Below are 22826 nucleotides of genomic sequence, written 5' to 3'. Positions count from 1 at the left end.
TCCCATATCCATTTGCTCATGCCCGAAAAAAAGGTCACTCCTAAGGATGTGTGCCTGTCTGTGAAGGTGGCACGCTCGGTGCCTTACCCCTTACCCCTCGACATTATGGGTTTCTATGCGCCCCGCGTAGGAGGCTGCCCATTCGCAAGCGTTGGCGCGGATGGGTTTCCGACACCTCGCAGGTTGATTGCTCCAATCCGCGACACAATATTGCTGCCCACCGCATCCACGGCACCGCGAGGCGAGGTAAACGTTGGGCCCTGCGCCGCCGTCTCCTGGACCCGGAACAGCTTGATCTGTGTCGAGTTCCACACGCCCACAGTCCCCTTCGATACTTGCATCTCACTACTAAAGATGAAGCCCCAGAGGAGTGACTCGTACCATCCAAGCGCCAGCGGCGACCACTCAAACGAGTGCACCCGAACCGGAGACGGGTCGACGCCAATAAGTTGCACCTCGCGAATCTTGGCGAGCGTAGCCGATGCAGGCGCGTCCGATGTGAGCGCCTGACGGGGGATGAGGACCGATAGCTGCTGCAGAACAGTCAGCGTCGTGTGAAGGGGCAGCTCAGGCAGCCAGCTGTCCATCCAGTGGGCAGACGGCTGGAACTGGCCAGACATCGACTGGCCAGCAACAGGGCCTCCCAGGCTGGTGGTGCTGTTTTGTCGGGAGAAGTTGGTTGCCCCTGCCGGCATCTTCCCTCGGGCCTTCTCTGACATGCCCTGCAGCTGTCTCGGCACATCGTCGTCTGTTGCAGATGCTACAGAAGAAGCCCCCGACGGGTTGTCGCTAGGGCTCGAGGCTGCCGGCGTCGGCCGCGCTTCGTCGTCGCTATCGTCTTCGTCGTCACCGATCGCAAAGGTACTGTCTTCCTCAGGGACATCGCCGAGTGTCGGCGCCCGTGAAGGTTGTGCCGTAGGACTCATGATGCTCTCCATCGAACTCCTAGCCGAGTTGGGCTCCAGTGGGTCATGGGGCGCTCCGCTATCTTTCCTCCGCTGGTTGCGTCGCTCTATTTCCTCCTGGCCGCTCTCCAGCGTCAACGAACGCAATGCCTCAAATCGCTTTCTGTTCCTCAGGATCGCGAAGATAAAGTTGGGATTCCCTACTCACGGTTAGCCCCAAGCGCTTCTACGACGGAGTAAAAAACCTACTGCTGAACTGGTGCTCAACGATGGCATTCATAGCCTCGAGCAATGACCGCAGAAGACTGTGGTTACTATCGTTGGCTAGGAGGAAGGACGGAGAAGACATGGAGTTGAACAGCTGCATGATTCTAGAGCAGGTTGGCCCGCTTAATCCTTCCAAATATGCGGCGATGTTGTTAATAACGGCCAAGAGCGCAGGATATACGGCCGTGAGCTTCCCCTGGCTCGTTGTGATGAGCACATAGATGGACTGACTTGGAGTCAGCCAGACTAAAACGCAACAGTATGTGGGCCAATTTGCTCACCTGGAGGAGAAAGTCCCCGTACGTGCCCCTGAAGCCGGTAATGCGGATAGCAGGGGGCAACGTCTCCTGCGCGTCAAACGACTTGTTCAGGTTCACCCCGAAGTTCTTTTCTACACTGAGGGTCTGCAGCAAGAAAGCACACATCCTCACAACGCCCTGCTTCGCGGCATCGCCCTTGTACTCGAGAGCATAGAACAAAATCAGGATGATGAAGTCGTGTGCCCTTTCCGTGTCGATGATGAAAGACCGGAACCGCTTGTTGCACTGAGTAATCTCCCAAAACAGCATTATTGTCTCGGGAGCAAACCTGACAGAGGACTGAGTCCCGGGTATGTACGACGAGTTGGACTGAAGAGGTTGATTCAGTATCCGCGTCATCCCGTCGACGGCAAACTGGAAGTCCTGCGGCCGGTGCAAGCGGCCGAGGAAGTGGCGGTAATAGTTCTTGGGTGTCGGAACGCCAGTTTGTTCCGGGATGGGGTAGAGCAGGGTTGCCAACAGGAGTTGTAGAGTGTACGTGACAAGAATCTCCTTGGGGTCTTTGAGAACCAGGGCATTGTACGGCACTCGCCAGCTGGCGGGGTTGTATTTGAGCGTCTGTGCGGGTCAGCAACTGGCATGATACAGGAAATAGTATGCTTCCTACCGTGTTCAACAACGAGCATAACACAGAGAGCACCACCTGCTTGTCCGAGTTGGTACACATGTAGGTGAGGGCCTTGGTCCCTTGCTGTGGCAATACGCTCGGCGAGAGGTACAGGCTGTGACCCGCCAGAGTCAAGAGTAGGCGAAGGATCTCGCAGCGGTTGCTCTCGTGTTCCCTTGTAGTTGGGATCGATGTGTTGCATCCCACGCCGCTCTGCCAAATGGCGTAGGTGACCTTTGGCTTGCCATGCGGGGCCTTTGGGACCGTGAGGTCGGAGAAGAACAGCAAGTCGAGCAGGGTATCAATGAGTTCTTCGGCGAGTGGTTTCGCATCCTCGAACTCCTCCACGGGAGGTTTGGGCTGCACGTCCTGCCCCCCGTCAAACAGAACCTCATTAGCTATAGACGACTTCCTGGTAGGCTTGCGTCTTGGGCCCCAGAATAACTGGTCCTCCCACTGCTGTAATGACTCATTTTCGTAGATAAAGGGGAGAACCCGTGTGAGGACCCGGAGGCAGTTGAGCGCTTCTCGATCGGGAGCTATTTCGGGGTCGGGGAAGGAGGGGTGGTGGCGGAGCATGAACAGGCGGTTCGTGACGGCCTGGATCAGGCTCTCGAGGTTCTCGAGCGCATTGTCGCGAGTTCGACGAACATCGGCGGGAGTGAAGAGGCTAAATATATCTTCCGGTGATTCGGGCAGTTCCCAGAACTGTGACCGGTTAGTAGATGCATTGCAGGGCAAGGCGGCCCTCCCTTGACGACGATGACGGGCGAAGGCGACTAACAGAGGACCAGTAAGCATCACCCACGGGAATATGCCGTTCCTCAGACAACCGAAAGATGCCCTTTTTGAAAACGAGCTTTGAGTCACTAGCACCCATTTTCGCAGCTATGATATTCGCATTGTGTGTGGTCTGGTTTGTTGATCGGGGAGCCGGGCGGAAGCGGCGACGCAAAGCAAGCAGAAAGATGTCGATCCAGCTTAACAACCGGCAGTTACATCACAGTGCCGCAGGGGGGAAATGGTCTGGGCCCGGCGATCGATCGACCCTAACCCTTAATTTAACACAGTCACATTTGCCAAGCTTTTATAAGCTGTACTCCACAACAGGACCCTCAAACCAAGCCCCGATTGTCGCATATGTTTAACGATCTGGCCTTTATCGCTAACACCAACATCGGAAGCTATTCCATTGGAGTTGTCGCGAAATTGGCGACAACCTCTCACCTTAACTTTTGGCCCATGACAAGGCCCAAGTAACACTGGCCATTTCTCGTTCAGATCGGGATTTCAACCACCATTTCCTGATTTACCGAGGAGCAAGGGCGCAACAGCCCCTACCGATCGCCCGCCATGTACTCCTCCGTCGTCCGTCTCCAGAATGCCTTCGGCTTCTTCACCACTGTCGCCTTCGCCGTCGCAGCCATAATCGCCGCCTCTGATCTCCTCTCTCCACGGACCCCAAGCGTGGGCGTTCTCAAAACCACCAATGTCCAAGTGTACGAACGAACCCTCCCTCCTCCTCTCGACCCACATATCCTCAAGTCGTCAAGACCTCCCCACTAACACGGACGACCCGTCCCCCTTTAGCGTCCGCGGCCGCCCCCACTACTACTCCTCCAAGAAGGAAGAATACGCGATCATCAAGTTCTCGCTCGACGCCGACCTCTCAACACTCTTCACTTGGAACACGAAGCAGCTGTTCGTGTACGTGACAGCCGAGTGGCCGTCAGCAGGCGGGTCCGGGTCCGGACAGAACGCGACCAACCAGGCCGTGATCTGGGACAGCATCATCACGGCGCCGAGCGCCGACCACCTCGCAAACCTGGGGCCGGTGGGCATGAAGAAGCTGAAGCGCAGTGCCGAGGGCAAGAGCATCGATCCGAGCCGGTTCGTCGGATCCTCTCTCCCCCCCCCTATATACACCCCGAGTACAGTCAGCACTAACATAGTTGGAAAACAGTGGGAAACTCACCCTCAAGAACCAGCGCCCCAAGTACCAGATCACGCATCCCTCCGGCAAGCTCGCCGAGCAGGACGACGTGGTGCTGAGGTTGCACTACAACGTGCAGCCGTGGGTGGGCCTCCTGACGTGGAACCAGGACGTCAATATCGGGAAGTGGGAGACGCTGAAGAACAACCTCAGCAAGAAGTTTTCGTTGCCAGCGATCAAGAAGAAGAAGGAGGAGAAGAAGGCGGGCGCGGCGAGGTAGCTAGGCTGAATGAAGCCTCTTCGCAAAAGAAATCAAATATTTACTTGGCCATCTGATCCAATTCTTGTTTTTATCCATCTCCGGTTCTTCGTGCTCATGAGCGATGATGAGGTTCCTAAAAATATGGGCATCTTTACGTCGTGGGAGGCATACGGCTCGGAGATATCATGGATTCTATTCTACCCTCTAGATTCTCCTGTGAGACATGGCGTACATCTCTTATCATCACACCAATCCGCTAACTAATAAGGGGTATCCGAAGCCCTACACAATACGTGATAGGTGAGGGGCGCAGTCAAATTGTGGCACTCCATCCCTCTGCAGTAGCATCAATCATGCCTCATCATCGCATGGACTCGTGACGTATCCGTAGCCATATCCCTTTTCCCAACCATACCCCGAAACACCGCAACCCAACTTCACGCACACGGACATGGTAAACCCGGACATTTAGCTCTGCGGAGCCGCCGTCTGGCCTTGTCCCTGCGCACCACCCCTTCCACCACCACGTCCTCTGAACCCCTGACCGTCGCCCCGTCCCCGCCCACCACGTCCACGCCCACGTCCACGGCTCGGCGCATCCAGGATTGCTGGAGGCGGCACAGCCCCATAAATGGGCGGAGCCGACGCCGGGTGCGCGATTCCATTCCCATCACCCGAGCCAGCGCCATCAGAGTATCCGCCGCGGCCTCTATAGGGGCCGCCGCCGCCGCCACGACCTCTGAACTGGCCTCCACCACGGCCACGGCCGCCTTGCCCATTCATAGGATTATGTTGACCGTCCGATTGCTGCTGCTGATAATGCGGACGGTAAGGCAGATTGCCTTGAATCGCGCCGCGTCCACCTCCGCCACGTCCACCACCACGGGCCCCACCGGCCAGCGCGCCGCGCCAGGTGCCTTGTAGGGGCGCTGGGGAAGCCGCATCCTGGTAGCGCTTGCCGTTCATGTGGTAGCCTCCGTGTGCCGTGAGGGTAGTAACCGATGGGCTAACGGGCTGGCGCGCGACCTGCGCCTTGGAACCGGCGACGACTTGATGGTTGGTGAGGTTGAGGAGGACCGTCGAGGGCACTGTCTGGCCGCGGAAAGGCGGGCAGCGGTCACCAAGGGTGGTGCCACTCATAAAGGTGACGTCAAAGACGACGTCGAGGAGCTTGGCGGTGGGCGTGCGGCTGATGCCAACCACCGTGCCACGGTAGGCAATAGGGACCTTGCCGGTAGACGCGACGTACACGACGCGGTCGCCGAGGGCAAACTGCTGGTTACCGAGGCGGTGCTCGGCGTCTTCGGGTCTCATGAGTGCGTTGCGCGGCACGCCGTTCATCTTCTTGGGATTAGAAGGAACCGTGCTGAGCTGCAGGTTGTCTGCTTCGCTGGCGAGCCGCATGACCACGTCCGAGTCGAGCTGCTCGGCATCGAGGGGTACACGCTCCATGGAGCTGGTCTTGAGCGTTTTGAGCCAGCTGCCAATTTCCTTGACTCGGGGAGAGCCGACGGCGGGGTCGGTCCAGAGATCCGACTCGGTGAGCTCAGCGCCCGACGGGTTCCGTTTGACCCCAGCAAAGAAGTCGGGGAACTTCGTCATGTACTCCAAGATCAAGTGCACAGCGGCGGGGCTAAACTCCCAGCCAGTTTGAGACTTGCGAGAGTAGCCCAGCACCTTCTGCTTCCTGGCCTCGAACTTGAGGTTGAGACCAAGGTTGACGCGGAGGTCGCCAACCGTCCGGATAAAATACGATGAGGTGATCTTGCTAAGGGTAAGGGGGTGCAGGTCCAATTGCTTGGCCACCATGTAAGAAGGCATATAATGCATACCCTTTTGAGCATCGTGGATGATCCTCTTGGCGAAGTCTGGCTCACGCTTTTCTAAGACAGCAAGCCAGATGCTGACTTTCCCGGCCGTGTAACCCACAACCTCCAAAGGCTGGCCGTAGTTGAAGTCGCCCAGGAAGAAGCCGACTGACTTGAGAGGAAATTCCTCCTCGACAGGGAGAGCGGCTTTCTCAATGAAACGCTCATCCTCGTTGACAACTTCGTCCACAATGATCTGAGAGGCGTACTCGGTCTCCATGCCAGGGATCTCCCCGTACTCTTTCACGGTGGCGCCCTCGTCGGTCTTGACGAGGCCCTTGAGCATGTGGACGGAAACCAGCGACTCAACAGGACCAATCTGGATTCCCAGTCGCTTGCTGTAGAAGTTCTCGATCCTGTCTGCCTTCTTGGACCAGTCCTCGATTTCGCGAGGCATATGGTTCCTGGGGACAACCTGCCCACTGCCATCTTCGGCAAGGGTGTAATCGAAGAGCTCGTCCGAGACTTTGATGATCTTGGCCTCCTGCAAGAAAGGGTAGCCAACGAAGCAGCGTTGGCCGAGCTTGACTTTAGCCGACTCCACATTGGTCCGCATCTCTGTTTCTAGGAGGTTGACGATCATACTCTCGTTCCGGCTCTCTTGCTGGAAGACGTTGACCCCATGAAAGCCAAGGCTAGCGACGTACGGCAACGTCGCCAGGCTAGGAAACCCGGCCAAGGCCTCAATATTGAGCAAGGCGCCGTCTGTGAGACCAGCGCGGTACTCCAGCCCCTCCACAGCAGGGAGATCAAATATGTTCTCCACGCAGTGACAATGGGCGATGGGCGGGAAGACGTCCACGAGAGAAGAAGGATAGACAAAGTCTACATCCCCAGAGTAGGTGAATTTCAGAGGAACTCCGAAGTCGTTGCGTGCCTTTTCGGCGTCGGAGAGAAGGGCATCCTTGGGAGCCATCGCCGATAGTAAGCGCTTCTCTTCAATGAACGGAATCTTGATAACAGCTTCCCAGTCCATCTTCTTGCCGTTCATGTCCAGCTCGAAGTCTCTGGGATAGAAATCGATGATGGGCGAATTGGGGTCCGTCATAAGCTCCCAGTACACTTTGGGGACAATCTTTTTACTGCGATCCGGCAGGACGCCCATGAGCTGTTCGTTGGGCCTGAAAGGCTGACCCAACTTGAAGTTGAGATCCGCTTTCAGCCCTTTCACGACGTCTGAGATCATGGGAGAGTAGTGGTAGGCGTAGAACCAGGGCCACGAGGCGATACCGCGGTAATAGTAGTAGAGGACCCACTGCAGACCTTGGACGTAGTTCTCAGTCAGCTTCCGAACCTCCTCTTCCCTGTTGTCCGGAGTCCAGTCCTCGAATTTCTGGTCGTAGTATTCGTCCTTCCATTCCTGGAACTTCTCCTTGTACTTGGCCTCCATAGCAGCCTGGGCGTCAGCCGAAGTGAGATCAAGGGTCTGGGCATTGTCATATCTCTTGACGATCCGTAGCACCGCTGACTGGGCTTCCTCGTCTTCTTCATCCTCCTCATCTCCAGCGGGGTAGGACAGAATCAAGTGGCGATGGCCCTCGTCATCCGGCTTGGTGGCCCACTCCAAATGCGCGGCTTCGGCGAGATCCTGGATAAACTTGCGGTCTGCGGCGTTGAGCCCCGCGCCAAGATCCAAGGTCGGAGATCCGCGGTTGGTGAGAAACTTGCGAATGGTCCGCTTCCAAAGAGCCTTCTGTTCAGAGCTGACGATGAGCTTTCCCTTGGCCTTTGCTCTCAGCTTCTCGGTCTCGTCATTCTCGAGCATCCGTTTGCCTCGCAGCCAGCTCTCGTCCTCGTTCTCGTGTTCGAAAAACCGGTACTCCTCTTTTCCAAGCTCATCTAACAGGCGGCTAAGCCTTTGAAGATTGACCTTTCCATTCTCGTTGATGTAACCGTCGCATTTGGGAAGGACAGACTTGTATATCCTAAACATGGTCGCCAAGGCGCCCTCGTTGATGTGAAGGTGAGGGAGGTTGGGGAGAAAGTCGTTGCCAACAAAGAAGGCCATGAGGATGAAGTCATCAATGACCTTTTCCATATCGAACGGAAACGTCATGACACCTTCCTTCTTGAGGTCCTGAAACTCAAGCTCAAGATACTCTCGGACAATGCAGAGGTGCATCAGATAGAAGTTCTGATGTTCCAGCTCTTTCGACTTGTGTTTTGCTTGGCGGCCGAACGTTACCTCCTCACGGAGGAGGCAGAAGTGCGGGTCGTGGCTCAGTAGCCCCAGCATGATGAGATCGGCATCTAGCCCGTACAAGCAATGTCGGACATTGGGGTTATACTCGGGTTGGGCGCGCGCATTTCGGATGTATTCCATGATCTTGTGCTCACCCTCGCCCGGCACCTCGTGGCCAGAGAGCACAATTTCGGGTTGTTGCCAGTCCCTGTCCTCCGATACTTTCTTGTTGATGAAGTACTTGAGCTGTTGCGTTAGCTTGGCCATAAACTCAGTTCCTGCAGTCAACTAATTAGCGCCTGGTCCGAGTTCAAGATATTATGGAAGGGGGTAGGCATACCAGGTGTAATGCAGTTGCTGTCGAACGGTTCCTCTTTGGGCAGCTCCTTTCCCTCCTTGATGGCCTTGTCGCGCGCTTTTTCGGCCTCTAGAGCGGTCCGGAAACGGCGGGCACGTTGTTGGTTCATCTTTGCGCGCGGGGCCACGCCATCGATGGCCATGAAAAACAACTTCTTGGGTTTGATCTTGCCAAAAAGATGTTCTATGTAGTTGAATATGGCGATGAACATCTCCTCCTCGCTGAGGCGAAACTGCACGTCATCCGAGTCTTTGTGTGTACAGTTGTGGATGATACCATTCATGTCCAGCTACGCAAATCGGTCAGAAACTGTGGAAGAGGGAAGTCGCCGTTGGCATCGGAGGCCAGGAAGTTCACGCACGTAGAGGCAGTCGAACTCGGGAATCCGGTTCTCGGCGATGAGCTGCGAGATGGCGGGATACCGCTCCGAGAGCCATCTGAAGAACTTCGGAACACTACGTAGCTAGTTAGCATTCTGGGCGCATCTGGACGATCTCGCTGGAAAATACACACCCCATGATGACAGTAAGGCGCGCGAGATGGCGCTATTTCCGGTTGTCGAAGTAGTAGGTTCTGGGTTGGGAAATTCGGTTTGTCGTTGCTGATACCACTGGCTTCTTCTGTTTTGGCAGTGGGCCGCGGGGATACGATAGAGAATTGTAACTGCCTAGGCACTTCCAAAGTTGTAGATGAAGGGATAACGCTGAGTGGGATGGCTGCCGGCGCTGAATAAAAATGGCCGGGCTTTCTGAAACTGGGAGAATGCAGCAAGCGGCGAAATAAAGCAGTACAAAAAGACAAATGTTTTGGGACCTGCAAACCAAAGAACAGTACGCCCCGGGTTGACCTTCTCGTCTATAACAGCGGCCGCTGTGGAAACAACAATGTGGCGAGGAAGCGGCGGTAGAATACCGGAAGGGAGATGCTTGCGATCAGTTGTCGCTGGTGGTTCTAGGTGCTTTTGCCCAAAGCTGCATGGGAAGTTGAGGCCGGTGACTACTGGCCGATTGCCCCACCCATTTGCAGCCCCACCACGCCACCATCAGCATCTGGAGCCCCAGACAACCAGCGAGGCTCTCGGCGATTAAATGGTCTGTGCATTCCTACCAAATCCCGCTAATCTTACTTTGGTAAGGTGCACTCTGCTGAGTGCTGGCACGGCAGGCAAGCTCAATCAATCAAGGAAAGATCACGTCGCGTCCTCTGAATCGCGCTTCTTGCAAAGAGCAAACGCCCGACTTCAAATCTAGCCACATTTCGATATTCCATTCCCTCCTTTCACAACCTTTCTACAAACAAATATTCTGGCCAAAAACGGCCTCGAAATAAAATAATCTCAATCTTGCGCGAACTATCGTTTCGTCCACAATGGCTCCCAACGAAGTTGTGGATGACGTCGATGGTATGCCTCCAAATTCTCCAATCTAGTGAAGACGGCAAGATTCTAATTGCGCGCAGTCAGCATGGACGACCAGGACGATGCCCACATGGAGAATAGGCTCATCAATGAGGGTACGTGTCCGTATTAGATCCTATTAACTAGGCGCTCGCTAATATTAGCCAGAGTACAAAACATGGAAGAAGAACAGCCCGTTCCTCTACGACATGATTCTAAGGTGGGGAGGGCCGAACCGATTACGTCAAGTTGATTCAAACTAACATGCATTCGAAGCACGGCGCTAGAGTGGCCGACGCTCACCACGCAGTGGTTCCCGGATGTCAAGGACGTGAATGATAAAAATTGCACAGTCCACAGACTACTCATCGGAACCCACACTGCGGAGGGCAAGCCCAACTATCTGCAGATTGCTGAACTCGAGCTGCCCAAGTTTACCGACCCTAACCCTCGCGACTATGACGAGGAGCGTGGCGAGATCGGTGGCTATGGCGGCAAGGGATCATCAGGGGAGCCTGCCGTGATCAAGTTCAACATCACCCAAAAGATTGATCACCCCGGTGAGGTTAACAAGGCACGGTACCAGCCGCAGAACCCCGACATTATCGCCACCCTTGCTGTAGACGGCAAGGTTTTGATCTTTGACCGCACGAAGCATAGCTTGACACCCACGGGCACACCGAATCCCCAAATCGAGCTCATCGGCCATAAGGAAGAAGGTTTTGGGCTGAGTTGGAACCCCCACGAGGCGGGGTGCCTAGCAACCGGTAGTGAAGACAAGACAGTGCTGCTCTGGTATGTAAAACCTCGTTGGCTCTCGAGCGGGTAGCAACTAACACAAGGGCAGGGACCTTAACACCGTTCAGGGGAATAGCAGGACGCTCAAGCCGTCGCGCAAGTACACACACCACAACCACATCGTCAATGACGTGCAGTACCACCCCATGGTCAAGCACTGGATCGGCACGGTGTCAGACGACCTGACACTCCAAATCATTGACGTGCGGCGTTCCGATACCACGAAGGCGGCCGTCGTGGCCCGTGACGGCCATAGCGATGCGATCAACGCGCTATCATTCAACCCGAGGACTGAGTTTCTGATCGCCACAGCGTCGGCTGACAAGACTATCGGTATCTGGGATATGAGGAACCTTAAACAGAAGATCCATACACTCGAGGGACACGTCGATGCGGTGACTTCGCTCTCGTGGCACCCGACTGAGATCAGCATCCTAGGCAGCGGGGGCTACGACAGGCGGGTCCTCTTCTGGGATCTTAGCCGTGCGGGTGAGGAACAACTGCCAGAGGACCAAGACGACGGTCCGCCGGAGCTGCTCTTCATGCACGGCGGACACACCAACCACCTAGCCGACTTTAGCTGGAACCTCAACGACCGTTGGCTGGTGTGCAGCGCCGCCGAAGACAACCTACTCCAAATCTGGAAAGCCGCGGATGCCATCGTCAACCAGGACGACATCGAGATGCCGATGAACGAAATGGACGCGTCCAATTAGAAGGGGGATGAAAATCCAAGGTTGCGACGGACAGGAGGCCAAGGTACCAGTTCGAGACCGGCCGGCGCTGCGAAGCCGTCAGGCTTTGTCGCTCCGGGCTCCTTTCCGAGGCCTGGAGAAGCGGGTTCCAGGTCTAAGTCCGAGGCAACCGTGGAGACGTCTAGAAGAGAACAGCAACAAGGAGCGTATGTGATTACCAGAAAGGAATGGGCTAGGTGGATTGGTTTGGACAAGGGGAAGAAGGTGGACAAGGGGAAGAGAGTGGATAAGGAGAAGAGAGTGGAAAGGGAGAATGAGGCGGACAAGGAGAAGGAAATGGAAAAGGAGAAAGAGGAGAGGGAGAAAGAAACGGAAAAAGAAGTGGAAAAAGAAATGGAAACGGAAATGGAAACAGAAATGGAAACAGAAATGGTAACAGAAATGGAAAAGGAGAAGCAAGAGGAGAAGCAAGAGGAGAAGCAAGAGGAGAAGCAAGAGGAGAAGCAAGAGGAGAAGCAAGAGGAGAAGCAAGAGGAGAAGCAAGGGGAGAAGAAAGAGGGGAAGGAGAAGGTGGGGAAGCAGAGGAAGAAGGACAGGAAGCAGGAGCCGGAGCCGCAGCTAGCGAATGTAACGACTAGAAGGGCATGGGCCAAACAGATTGCAGGCCCTGCTCCGGTGGACGAAGAGGAAGAGAGTGATTAAGAGAGGGAGGAAGAGACCCGGGAGGGCAAGGGGAAGGGAAAATGGAGGTGAATGGAGGAAGAGAAAACGGAAACCTCGATTACGCAACAGGGCAGGTGGTGAGAAGACAGTCGCCAGAGTAACGCTGCTACTGAAAAGGAACTATTCGGTAAAGGCAAGGATCATGGCAGCTAGTGTAGTTGTATTCTGTTTGTGTAGGCTCGGCAGTCTTTCTATGTTTTTCCTGAAGAGCTGCTATGCTCAAGTTATGCCTAGAGTGAGATAACCAATGCAGATTCATCAGCAGTTGTTGCTAACTGACATATGTAGAAAACCTCGGAACACAAAACAAGAAGGGCGGGCTAGTGGCAGAGTACATTAAGCAAGCAAACCGTATGACAATCAAAAACGGGCATGTGGTTTCATCTGATAATATTGTGGTTGGTGGGCGAATGATTAGTATTGTTCTTTTTACTTGTGTTGTACGAAGTATTGTCGCTGCTATTGTTGACTGACAGACAATAGGAGAAACGCAACAATATCAACAGCCGTCCTAGCTAATCCTTCAATGACTGTCGATGATCATCATCAATGACCATCACAAATGGCCATCACCAGCAACCAGACAACGGCGGCCATCTCAGTTACATTAACTCGAGCCCACATGGATTCTCAACTTCTCCCAGTTTTTTCTTTTTTATTTTCTCCGTGGATTGTGTCATCGGTTAGTCGCATCACATCGACGCATTCTCACTTCCCTACCGACTCAATCGCAGCATACGAACCCCGGCTCCATTCCATCCATTTCTTCGAATCAGTTCGGTTTTAAAAGTCTTTGCCATAATGTCAGCGCCCTCGGGAAATGGCACTGCTGCTAGTCTAGATGCTGCTCGGCGTCGACTTGCCCTCGCTCGGGCTGCCCGCGCAAATGCGACTCGCGAAGAGATCGAGGCCAGAGGCATCAGGCCCAACGTACAACAAATCGTCCATCATATGAACAGAACGCCCTCTCATTCATTTAAACGGGCCAGACTCAATCACTCGGCACGCAAAATCTATGAGGATGAAGATGGGGAGGAGGGCAACGAGACCGAGAATGACTGTAACAACGGTGGGACGGAAGAGGACGACGAGAAAGAATTTGAGCAAATATGGCAGGCTATGCTCGCCGAAGGTGGTCTACAAAAAGCCGACATGTTTGCCCTTGCCGAGTTTCGCCAGATCGCCCGACAGCGCATTCACATGATGAAGCAGGCCACTACCAAGTGGCATGCACTGAGTCAACCTCCAAAGAAGGACCGTTTCGACCTGCTCGCCTCTCTGTGTAGCTGCACCGAGCTCATCGTCGAGGTGTGCAAGCACATGCGGCCATTAGACATCGTCCACCTTTACAGCGTCAGCAAAAGCTTCCACTACACCATCAACGAACACATGCGCAGCAGCATCTTCGCGTGGGCGAGCCACATGGCGCCCACCGCCGCGCGCATCTACTCCAGCCCCGTCTACTGCCGCTGGTTTATTCCAGATCCTTGCCGTCGTCCCGTGACAGCTAATGATCAGGAGATGAGCAAGACCCAGCCAGGCCAGGCGAAGGTCGAGGGCCAGCTACCCCTGAACGGCAACGAAGGCGAGATACGATTGATTCCTGGTCTGCTCTGGCTACAGATGACTGTCAACCGTGAGATCCGAGTCCGGGACATTATCGCCTGTCTGGCACGGAGGGGCCATCGCCTGCCCGAGGGCTCCCATCAGACCCTCAAGAAGATTTGGCTCATCATGGACGCTGCGACAACACAGGCGCGCATGATGCTGCTAAACAACCCGGACTTTTTTAGCAACGAGGATCTCTATATCGCCCAGCTCTTCATGGTCAAACTGATCCTCGCCTTCAACGACCCCGTTTTCGGCCCACAGTCGACCATGCTCATGCGTCTCATGCTAGGACAACGCGGCCTGTCACCCCTCTGGGCTCTTCTACGCGGCCTAAAATACCGCACGGGAGCAGAGATCCGCCAGCTCAAGCTCCGCTACGACGTAGGCCCCGATCAGCTTCAGGACGAAAATCTTCCGGCGGTGAATGGTGTAGATATCGACCGGCTAGGCGTCATCCACTTTGAAGGATGGGGTACCGGGCCAGACCACTTGATGCGTCCAGATGAGTTGATACCACTCGAGTCTGCCCGCCGCCAACTCGATCTCGATGTTTGCGTGGAAGAGATGATGATCTATGGCCATGTCGATTTCAACACGGGCAACAGCCTGGTGCCGAGTCTAGAAGAGATGTACATGAGCGATGATGACCTACCGCCAGCGTGTAAGGGGTGGACACCACTGAAACACGAACTCATCCATTCCGGCTGTGGCAACGTCCCGTTTGAGCAGGGCATGTGGCAGCCCAAACACGCCCGCAAAGCGCGGTGGAAGGCACTGACAGAGGAAGAAAAGGCGATGATACTAGAGGCGGAACAAGAGGAGATGGACGAGGCCAAAGAGCTTGACGGCGCACGATGGAAACTCGACATAGCCTGGGCCAAACTAGCCAAGCTAACCACCGAGGTGATGAGCACCAAAAAGCTCAAAGCCAAATACAAGCTCCTCGACCCAACTACCACCGAGCTAGAAAATCGCCTCGCCCAGTTCGCCCGGCCCCGGCGTCTCAGACTCGCTAGCAACTACACCGACCCCGGTTCCGACTCCGACTCGGACACCAACCCCGACACAATGGACGTTGACGACGACGGCGACAGCCCAGCCAGCAGCAGCGCACGCCCACCGACAACAACCCAAAGCCACCCCAACCTCACCTTCCGCCCAGCGCAGCCTCATCCCACACCCCTCGACCCAGACGACCCCTCAACCATCCCCGACGAAGACCTCGTCCTCGACCAAATCCCCGCCTCCGAAGTCACCCGCATCATCAACTCCTTCCTCCCACCACGGTCCTTCCGCGACGACTCCGACCTGGGCTCATCCGACGACGACGGCTCCGACCACGACCACGACCACGACCACGACCAACACCCCCCCACCCAAACCCAAGACCAAGCCCAACCAGCATCAGCAGCCGCAGCCACAACAGCAGAAGTTGAAACCTCAACCTCAGCCACCGCCATCGACGACGACGCGACCGAAACCGACTACGAAACAGAAACCGAGTACGAAGACGACTACGAAATCGAAGACGAGTACGATCTCCCGCCCGTGCCCATCTACAACGTAGACCCGACGCTGCTGCTCGACCCGCCGCCGATGGGGCTGCCGGAGAACATCGACGAGATGTTGCTGGCGCAGGCGGATGTGGAGTATCCTGATGTTGGGTATGGGGAGGGGGATGGGGATGTGGATGTGGATGATGGGTGGGGTGGGGTTGGGGGTGGGAAGAGGCTCCGGTTGCAGGGGGAGGATAGGGATAGTATGATGATGTTGATGGGGGGTGGTGCTGAGGAGGAGGAGGAGCTGGATCTGGACTGGGATGAATTTTTGAGGAATCCGAGTGCTTTTGTTATGGAAGCGGGCCAGGTGGTGGAGCGGGAGGAGGAGGATGGGGATAAGACGGAAGAGGATGTGGGGGATGACGATATGGAGATGATGGATGAGTTTGATGACGGAGGGCAGGATGAGGAGGATGAGGAGGAGGACGATATCACCTTGCTCATGGGCGGCCTACAGGTTGGTCAGGCTCCGGATGGCTACCAGCAGGTCACTCAGCAGATGGCCGAGGCGCAGGGCACCGACGGGCTTGACCTCGCCCAGTACGTGGTGGATGAAGATGTCGGCGAGGATGCTCGCACGAAGAAGTTGAGGGATTGGTTCCGGCCGTGGTAGATGAGTTAGCTGGTTCAAAGTATTTCAATAGGTCAAGTGGTTTTTGAGGGCGTCATGGAAAAGGATGTCCGTTTTTGTTTGGGCATTGGGGCGTCAAGGTTGGTGGCTAATGGTTGGTTTTCGTTTGGTTGTCACTGGTTGGTAGACCACCGCCACCGGTTGTACATACTTTCCAATTATCCGTAGTAGGGATCGCTACACCATATCCCGGCGTTGAGTCTGGTTCTTCATTACTTACTTCCTAAGATATGTTGCATTGTGACTGTAACATATAGTGGGTGGTACTACTAAGACATATCAGCTGAGACCAAGTCAATAACATAGCAAATGTGCCTAGTAGGCACCGCAAGGAGGCAGTATCGCAAGGTCAAATATAAGTGCTATTAAAACATATCGCCACCTCACCTTATACGTGGGGCCGCTCAATGATAGGCCGACTGAAAGAAGGAAGTGACAAACGCACTCAGTGCTACAGCTGCGAAGAGCCTAACACGACAACGTTTGGAGCCGCCATCATCTTGCCCCTCCCCGTATCAACGTTCCGTACCCAGCATGATCTTCCTTGAGGAATGGATAGACCCAACACAGTCTGTTGACGGGGTCCTAACTCAGGGATAGCTTAGGGGATCCTGATGGTAGGGGGCCAAGGATATGTGACAGTCGACTCGAGCATATAGAGACAAAATCGAAGAATAAAAAGTTGAAATAACTTTAAACACATCAACGTCAACGAGAAAAATAATGACCTCCCCCCCTTCCAGTCCGAAACCAACACCCCTTCGCCCCCTGATGTTCCGCTTTACTCCCGCTGACCGACCCCCCCTTCCAACACACTTTTTGTCCTCGAAAAGAAAAGACCTCAATCTGGAGCATACTAGTTGAAGATATGAGGAAACGGGAAAAGAAAAGGAAAATAGAAAAGAGGACAAGATTAACACACAGAAATAGGGCAAAGGCATATAATCCCAGCCGCCGTTTACGAGCACCAAAGGCCGGATATAACCCCTTGTACACTCCCTCGCTATGCACGCCTCTCCCCCCCTTTTCCCACGCGCCCGCCCCGACCCTGAACCAGCCTAGCCCATGCCCGACTCAATTGAATCTGCCCATTGTTGCGAATTTCGAAGTTGACGAGAATTGGAAACAACCGTAATGTGTGTATGAGTAACCCGGGCGATTGAGGATACCGCGAACACTTCCCAGATCCCCCTTTGTGACCCGTGCCGAAAAGAGAGAGCCAGTACAATGCGTTGTCGGCTCGAGAAAAACTCCGCCCTGAGGGGACCCTGTAAGAATGGCATGTTCTTTTTGTCTTTCCAGCCCTTTGTACTTTTTTGATCCCGCCGTCCATCCGCCGCCGCCCCGCCGCCGCACAAACCCGTAAGTGACCGACCGCCAGTATCGCTCCCAAAAGCCCATTACCCGCACCCGCACCATGATGATGAAACAGATGAAACTTGCCGCAGTTATTGCCAAGGCCCACACGATCCTCTATCCCTCGTTCCCAAATTTGCTGAAAGAAGAAAAGCCACGCGTGAAAGAGCAGACGAAAGCTTTGGCAGCTTTTGAGCAATGGATCGTTCCTACCATCCGGCGACGGACGAGGATGTTGCGGCCGACGCTTATGCGGGCGACTTGCTCTGGGGTGCGCCGCTGGCGTTCTGGCGGGCATCCTGGTTGCTAACCGTAAGGCTGCCGATCCCGGTGGTCAGGAAACCGAACGGGTCACTCTCGCCTTGCGAGTAGAAGTTGTTGTTAGGGCCAGCAGATGCGGGGCCGTTGCCCGCGGACTGGAAGGCCGCCTCGGCCGCGCGGCTGTCAAAAGGTCCGGCGGAGTGGGAGCCCGGAGCAGGGCCGAAGTGGGTGTTGAGAGGAGGATAAGGCGCAGCACCGCCGCCCAAACCGGATGGCAGAGCGTAGGTGCTCGGGGGACCACCAAAGTGCTGACCATATCCAGCACCAGAGTTGAAGCTACCGGCACCAGAACCGAAGGGGCCAGGGCCAGGGCCGGGTCCGGGTCCGGGTCCGGCGCCGGGGTTGCCGCCCATTGAGCCTTGTCCCATGCCGTACGACGAAGGAGCGTCCATTGGGGAGGGGTAGCCCGAGTCGGCAACCACAGCAGCGCCAGCACGGCTGGCTCCACAACGGAGGCAGCAAACATTCTTTGCGAAGTTGTGGTAACCGCAAACCTCATTACCACACTTCCAGTCACCGGCGCGGAAGGGGACAACGCCAGAGCCGCCCATGCGTCCATGGCCACCACCACCACCATGGCCGTGGTGGCCCATGTGAGGAGGAGGGGGCATCATGGCCGGGGGCGCATAACCATAACCATAGCCCATCTCGCCAGCGGGCCCCGGAGTGACGGCAGGGTACGAGCAACGGAAGCATGCGGTGCGGCGCTGGAAGTTGGAAAAGCCGCAAGACGGGCACGTCCAGTCGCCAGGGCGAGGCCGATTCTTGCTCGGCGGGAAGGGAGTGAGGATCTCGGCGGCACGGTCCAGCACTCTACTCGAGGACGGGGACACCTCAATCGCCTTTTCATTCAGGGCACGCCCATTCATGCACAGGCTTTCGGCAGCCTACATAGAGTTAGTGGTCTGGCTGGCCGCTGGCGTTTGACACGCCCTAGGGAGGACGCAACGGGTCAATGGAGATAAGGGAAGTCTAACCTCTTCGTGGGATGAAAAGACAGCGAAGCCGGTGCCGGTAGGCTTGTGCTGCTCTGGCGTGCGCAAAGTCCAGAACGCAATAGGACGACCACCGAACTGGGTGAACCAGCTCTCAAGCTCCGATTGGGTAGTGTCGTGGGGCAAGCCGGACATGTGCAGAACCTTGCTGCGCTCCGAAAGGAAAGCGCGGACATCGGCACGGGCATCCATGGGCCTAGTAAGCACATCCGGGTGCTCATGCGGCGGCTGCGACTTTCGGATCAAACCACGGAGGACGCGGGCAAGAGTCACAGCCTCCTCCATAGCACGGCGAGGCGACGCCGGCGCCAGAGCCTGCAGATGGAAGGGCAGGTTGTGCTTGATGGGGGCACTGGTTTGGACGGCCTCGACCTCCAGGGCGGCGCAGATATTAGTCAACAACGAAGGCCCGAAGGGGAGTGACTCAGGGTGGTGCTGCTGCCACCGCTGGTATTCCGTACGGAGCTCAAAGGCCCGAGAATGTTGCAAATACGGGGGAAGCACAACGGATTTATCCCGAGCCTCACGAGGAAGCTGCACCCGCAGGTCCCAGGCCTCCAGGGTGACGAAGACGAAGTCGAGGTTCTGCGAGGTCAGGTGTTCGGAGGCGAAGGCATCAAAACGGTTAACGGCGTCTCGGAAGGTGCCGGCATTCCGAACATGTTCCCAGGTGAGGGTGGTCAAGCTCGCTGGCAGCAGAAATTGGTCAGCAACGAGAGGTCGGTGTAGGGTGTATAGCGCAGGAAACGGAATTGGGTGTCGAGGAGGCCTCGGTTGTGACAGGGGGCAAGCCAGGACTCACTGCAGAGGGGAGTGATGGGGGTGTTGACGGGCTTCACGAGGACGCTCTCGCGGTGAAGCTGATGACAAGAGCTGGTTAGAAACGGACAGGTTCTTTTGTTGAATTTTCAGGGGTTGGCTTGGCCCACCTCCTCCAGCGTGTTTGCGTCCAGCAGGATCCAACCAAGCTCAATGACCTCGGCCGAGTCCTTAGTTACGTAGACGCCGTGTTCATCGCAGGTAGTAGCAACATGGACGACGACATATCGGTCGACCTTGAAGGGGGGGTTCTGTTGAGTCGCCATGGCTGCGTGTTCGGAGCAGCGGTCGAGTTCTCGAGCCGAACTCGTTCGAGGGTCGAAAGGGAGAGATGATGCGGCTATCCGAAGATGCTGCCTGGCAATGGCAAAACGCGTGTTAGCCAAATAGCCAAATCGAGTCGTGGATTTCAGCAGCGGTGTCGGCGGTAGCGCATACCTTTTGTCGCCCGGTGGACGTCCGCAACAAACAGCGGGTTTTCGGGAAAATGAAGCAGGAAAGGTCCACGGTTTACCGAGTCCACCCTGACAACCAACCTAGCAAGGGAATTGCGGAGCTGAGCACGGTCCGAGTCCTAGCTTCGTACCTGCGGCAGGAGCAGACTGTGCGGAACAACGAATAAAAATGCAGGGCTCCCACAACCACGCAGACCCAGATACGGTGCACGCGTCCTTGAAGAGGTCGTTGATTGAAGCTCGGGCCCCTTTCTCGAGCACTAGGAAAGGGTGGAGACAGGAGGAAGATGAGAGAGTGGTGTGGAGGGCGGAGGGCGGAAAGGGGAAACCGAAGGTGAGGAGACGCGCAAGAGGGAAAAAATGGTAGGCAAGTTTCCAGTTGAGGTGGACTGCTTCAACTGCCCACTCCAGTGGTCGCTGGCCCGCGGCCGCATCTCCATCCCGAACAATTGGTCTTACTGACCCGAGAAAGAGGACTCCGTACCGCTGAGAATTGGTCCTAGCAGCGCTGCAAAACTGGTTTTTGCTGGGCGCCTTATTTTACTGTTTTCAACCCAACTAAATCTCCAAGGTCGCGGCGGTATTTTTTTTTTATTACTGCAGACATCCACTGGGCATGTCATTGCTGCGCCGTCTCCCATTGCGGCCGGTGGGTGCCGGAGCATAAGCGCAGTATGTGGCCCGTGCCATGCGCCATTGGAGCCCCCAAGAACGATTATGACTGCAAATGCAGCTGCGAACAGCAAACCTGCTCCTAGCCGCGAAGGATAGGTTCGGTGTCTGCTCAGCTGGAACTTTGATTACCAATGGAAGTCATTATTGACCACGTCCTTTGCCGAGCACGCCGAGGCACTCTCGCACTCAATACCATTCGATATCTGGTATCCGTATCAGGGGCTTTCCACTTCATGTTCCACCTTTTTCTGACGCCCTTGTCACCCATTGGCTACCTGAACTTGACCGTCAAATGGGACGAGATACCTTCCCATTCTTGCACAACGAAGCCCGTCACCGACTCTCGTCCCAGCCATCGTTTATTGCCCAACACTAATCAGCCTGTCGGATAACTGAGTAACTGTTGGCAGATATGCACATGTCGAGACTCTCCTCTGTAACTACATGCATTGGTCAAGAAATCGGTCGAAAACGGCACAGTCATTGAACAGCCGTCGTTTCGGAACTTGCCAAGCGAGAGGTAACTATCGAAAATGATCATAATCCATGCTCTCCTGTCAATATGTCAATCTGGTTGCAACACCGTTGGCGGCCCCTTTTATCGGGGCGAGGCATCCTTCCGAGCCTTCCCCTCGACGTGGGGCGCGCATCCCGGAAGTGCTTCCGAGAGAACTGCGACCCTTGGGATTGGAATATGGCGGTGGGGCGCAGGCATGGCTGCCAGGACATGGTGGCTAACTATGTCACTGTCCATACGCCCGAAATATGCGTGATATTAACTAATGCTATAAAAGCCACTGACGAGAAGCTGGCCAATAATCGAGGAAGCATAGTACTAGTTTGCTCATTTAAGCGTGATGAGATTCCACAGTTGACCTTTCGAGTTGTTTAATTTCTTTAACCATCCCATCGGCTCTGTTGCCAACGGCCCCAGCCATAGTTTTTGATACAAAAATACAAGTACAGTGAGCACTATTCTGTCTTTGTCCGTTTACTTCCGCAAAAGCACGCCAGCAACGAGGCAGTATGGATATACACAGGACGAGATAAGACCTAAGACTTGAGGTGTTGGGATGAAATGTGATAGTGCTCTCGAGTTGTAGTTGGTCCGTGCACCAACTACGTCATCGCACTTGCCGTTCATAAGGATGAGGATGAGACTTAGAGATGAACATTCAGGCAGGGGCAACTTCAAGTGAGTTAGGAAAAGCAATCACTAGAGATCTTACTTTTTCAACACAAACACACAAAAATGGCCATCAGAAATCGAGGAGACAAGATGAACGGTGCCGCAGGAATCTTGGTCGCACTCCTCAGCCTGCTCTGTTAGTCTTGAGACCCCTGCCTGGTCGCCTCTCAGCATGCAGCACGCACACCCGAACCAAACTGACGGGCCACAGTCCCTCCATTTTCAGTCTTCATCTTAGCCGGTTGCGGCCCAGACTTGCTGATAAACATACTCCTTACTCTTTGGATGTATGTGTCTCACTCTTGTCAGGGAGCAAAAGAGTTCTTCAAGCTAACCACGCTGGCTCGACAATCGCAGTTGGTTTCCCGGAGTTATCCATGCGTTATACCTCCTTACCGTCTACTACGACCGCCGGAACAAGTACAAAGTTGGTGTCAGGCCCGTTAAGCGGATGCCCTTTATATTTAGCGACAAGGTGCAGTCTGGCAGTGGCACCCCAATCTGGAGGAGATGATGGGTTGGACAGTTGGCTTGTCGTGATGAGGGGCTGCTGGCTGTGATGAGGGGTTCATGTGATGGGAAAAGGGTTAGTGTCACGAAAACGCTTTGATATACATACATACTCTGAGTTAGTCAGACGGTTCGGTTGTGATGAGGTAGGAAATGCATCAAATAAAAATTCAGCCAGATGGCATGAGAGCCGCTATTCTCCGAGTATGCAGGGATCAGAGCTTGAGGACGTGGCGCTTGTTTCAAATTTAGAGAATTGGATGTGAAGTAGGAAGAGCGGTACACAGAAGAGTTCCCCTCAGTTCCCGGCTCGCCCAGGGAAGTAGTGAGGTTGGTTCTGGAAGAAGTTAAAATGCCACAAATGCCCAGGTCCCAGCACTTGGCGGGGAAG

At 55.2% G+C, this 22826-nt stretch overlaps 7 protein-coding genes across 7 annotated transcripts; 4 read left to right on the top strand and 3 right to left on the bottom strand.

Moving 5' to 3' along the window:
- Window positions 1-113: 113 nt before the first annotated feature.
- F5144DRAFT_545064 (high-temperature-induced dauer-formation protein-domain-containing protein) lies at window positions 114-2979 on the bottom strand (the record flags this gene model as incomplete). The annotated part of the gene is made up of 5 exons (XM_066787338.1): window positions 114-1105; window positions 1155-1398; window positions 1454-2050; window positions 2100-2807; window positions 2884-2979. The coding sequence occupies 5 exons, from the start codon at window positions 2977-2979 to the stop codon at window positions 114-116; spliced, it is 2637 nt and encodes an 878-aa protein (XP_066646502.1).
- A 255-nt stretch (window positions 2980-3234) lies between these two features.
- Window positions 3235-4457, top strand: F5144DRAFT_562097 (signal peptidase subunit-domain-containing protein). The gene is made up of 3 exons (XM_066788295.1): window positions 3235-3598; window positions 3690-3989; window positions 4063-4457. The coding sequence occupies exons 1-3, from the start codon at window positions 3453-3455 to the stop codon at window positions 4310-4312; spliced, it is 696 nt and encodes a 231-aa protein (XP_066646501.1). The 5' UTR covers window positions 3235-3452; the 3' UTR covers window positions 4313-4457.
- On the bottom strand, window positions 4458-9670 carry F5144DRAFT_562096 (XRN 5'-3' exonuclease N-terminus-domain-containing protein). The gene is made up of 4 exons (XM_066788294.1): window positions 9216-9670; window positions 9064-9157; window positions 8685-8991; window positions 4458-8622 (listed from the first exon to the last, which is right to left on the bottom strand). The coding sequence occupies exons 1-4, from the start codon at window positions 9218-9220 to the stop codon at window positions 4763-4765; spliced, it is 4266 nt and encodes a 1421-aa protein (XP_066646500.1). The 5' UTR covers window positions 9221-9670; the 3' UTR covers window positions 4458-4762.
- A 143-nt stretch (window positions 9671-9813) lies between these two features.
- On the top strand, window positions 9814-11770 carry F5144DRAFT_117317 (WD40-repeat-containing domain protein). The gene is made up of 5 exons (XM_066782187.1): window positions 9814-10104; window positions 10161-10214; window positions 10267-10318; window positions 10375-10893; window positions 10946-11770. The coding sequence occupies exons 1-5, from the start codon at window positions 10071-10073 to the stop codon at window positions 11610-11612; spliced, it is 1326 nt and encodes a 441-aa protein (XP_066646499.1). The 5' UTR covers window positions 9814-10070; the 3' UTR covers window positions 11613-11770.
- Window positions 11771-13115: 1345 nt separating this feature from the next.
- Window positions 13116-16440, top strand: F5144DRAFT_641492 (uncharacterized protein; the record flags this gene model as incomplete). Its single annotated transcript, XM_066792769.1, has 2 exons — window positions 13116-14639; window positions 15600-16440. The coding sequence occupies 2 exons, from the start codon at window positions 13116-13118 to the stop codon at window positions 16095-16097; spliced, it is 2022 nt and encodes a 673-aa protein (XP_066646498.1). The 3' UTR covers window positions 16098-16440.
- Window positions 16441-17719: 1279 nt separating this feature from the next.
- F5144DRAFT_482034 (uncharacterized protein) lies at window positions 17720-19872 on the bottom strand (the record flags this gene model as incomplete). The annotated part of the gene is made up of 4 exons (XM_066785315.1): window positions 17720-18679; window positions 18770-19476; window positions 19590-19647; window positions 19717-19872. 4 exons carry the CDS (start codon window positions 19870-19872, stop codon window positions 17720-17722), a joined length of 1881 nt encoding a protein of 626 aa, XP_066646497.1.
- A 2116-nt stretch (window positions 19873-21988) lies between these two features.
- On the top strand, window positions 21989-22439 carry F5144DRAFT_545058 (uncharacterized protein; the record flags this gene model as incomplete). Its single annotated transcript, XM_066787337.1, has 3 exons — window positions 21989-22061; window positions 22137-22212; window positions 22283-22439. 3 exons carry the CDS (start codon window positions 21989-21991, stop codon window positions 22437-22439), a joined length of 306 nt encoding a protein of 101 aa, XP_066646496.1.
- Window positions 22440-22826: the final 387 nt, after the last annotated feature.

This window comes from Chaetomium tenue, assembly GCF_020726465.1.
Source record: "Chaetomium tenue strain MPI-SDFR-AT-0079 chromosome Unknown F5144scaffold_2, whole genome shotgun sequence".
Classification (NCBI taxonomy): domain Eukaryota; kingdom Fungi; phylum Ascomycota; class Sordariomycetes; order Sordariales; family Chaetomiaceae; genus Chaetomium; species Chaetomium tenue.
This window is presented reverse-complemented; position numbering and strand designations above follow the sequence as displayed.

Excerpts from the sequence above, each read along its gene's own strand:
- F5144DRAFT_562097 (XM_066788295.1), top strand. The coding sequence starts at position 3,453 with ATGTACTCCTCCGTCGTCCGTCTCCAGAATGCCTTCGGCTTCTTCACC. Across the intron at positions 3,599-3,689 it reads AAAACCACCAATGTCCAAGT|CGTCCGCGGCCGCCCCCACT; the intron begins GTACGAACGAAC and ends GTCCCCCTTTAG. Across the intron at positions 3,990-4,062 it reads AAGAGCATCGATCCGAGCCG|TGGGAAACTCACCCTCAAGA; the intron begins GTTCGTCGGATC and ends GTTGGAAAACAG.
- F5144DRAFT_117317 (XM_066782187.1), top strand. The coding sequence starts at position 10,071 with ATGGCTCCCAACGAAGTTGTGGATGACGTCGATG. Across the intron at positions 10,319-10,374 it reads CTCTACGACATGATTCTAAG|CACGGCGCTAGAGTGGCCGA; the intron begins GTGGGGAGGGCC and ends ATGCATTCGAAG. Across the intron at positions 10,894-10,945 it reads GACAAGACAGTGCTGCTCTG|GGACCTTAACACCGTTCAGG; the intron begins GTATGTAAAACC and ends ACACAAGGGCAG.
- F5144DRAFT_562096 (XM_066788294.1), bottom strand. Across the intron at positions 8,992-9,063 it reads CCGAGTTCGACTGCCTCTAC|CTGGACATGAATGGTATCAT; the intron begins GTGCGTGAACTT and ends CGATTTGCGTAG. Across the intron at positions 8,623-8,684 it reads CAGCAACTGCATTACACCTG|GAACTGAGTTTATGGCCAAG; the intron begins GTATGCCTACCC and ends AGTTGACTGCAG.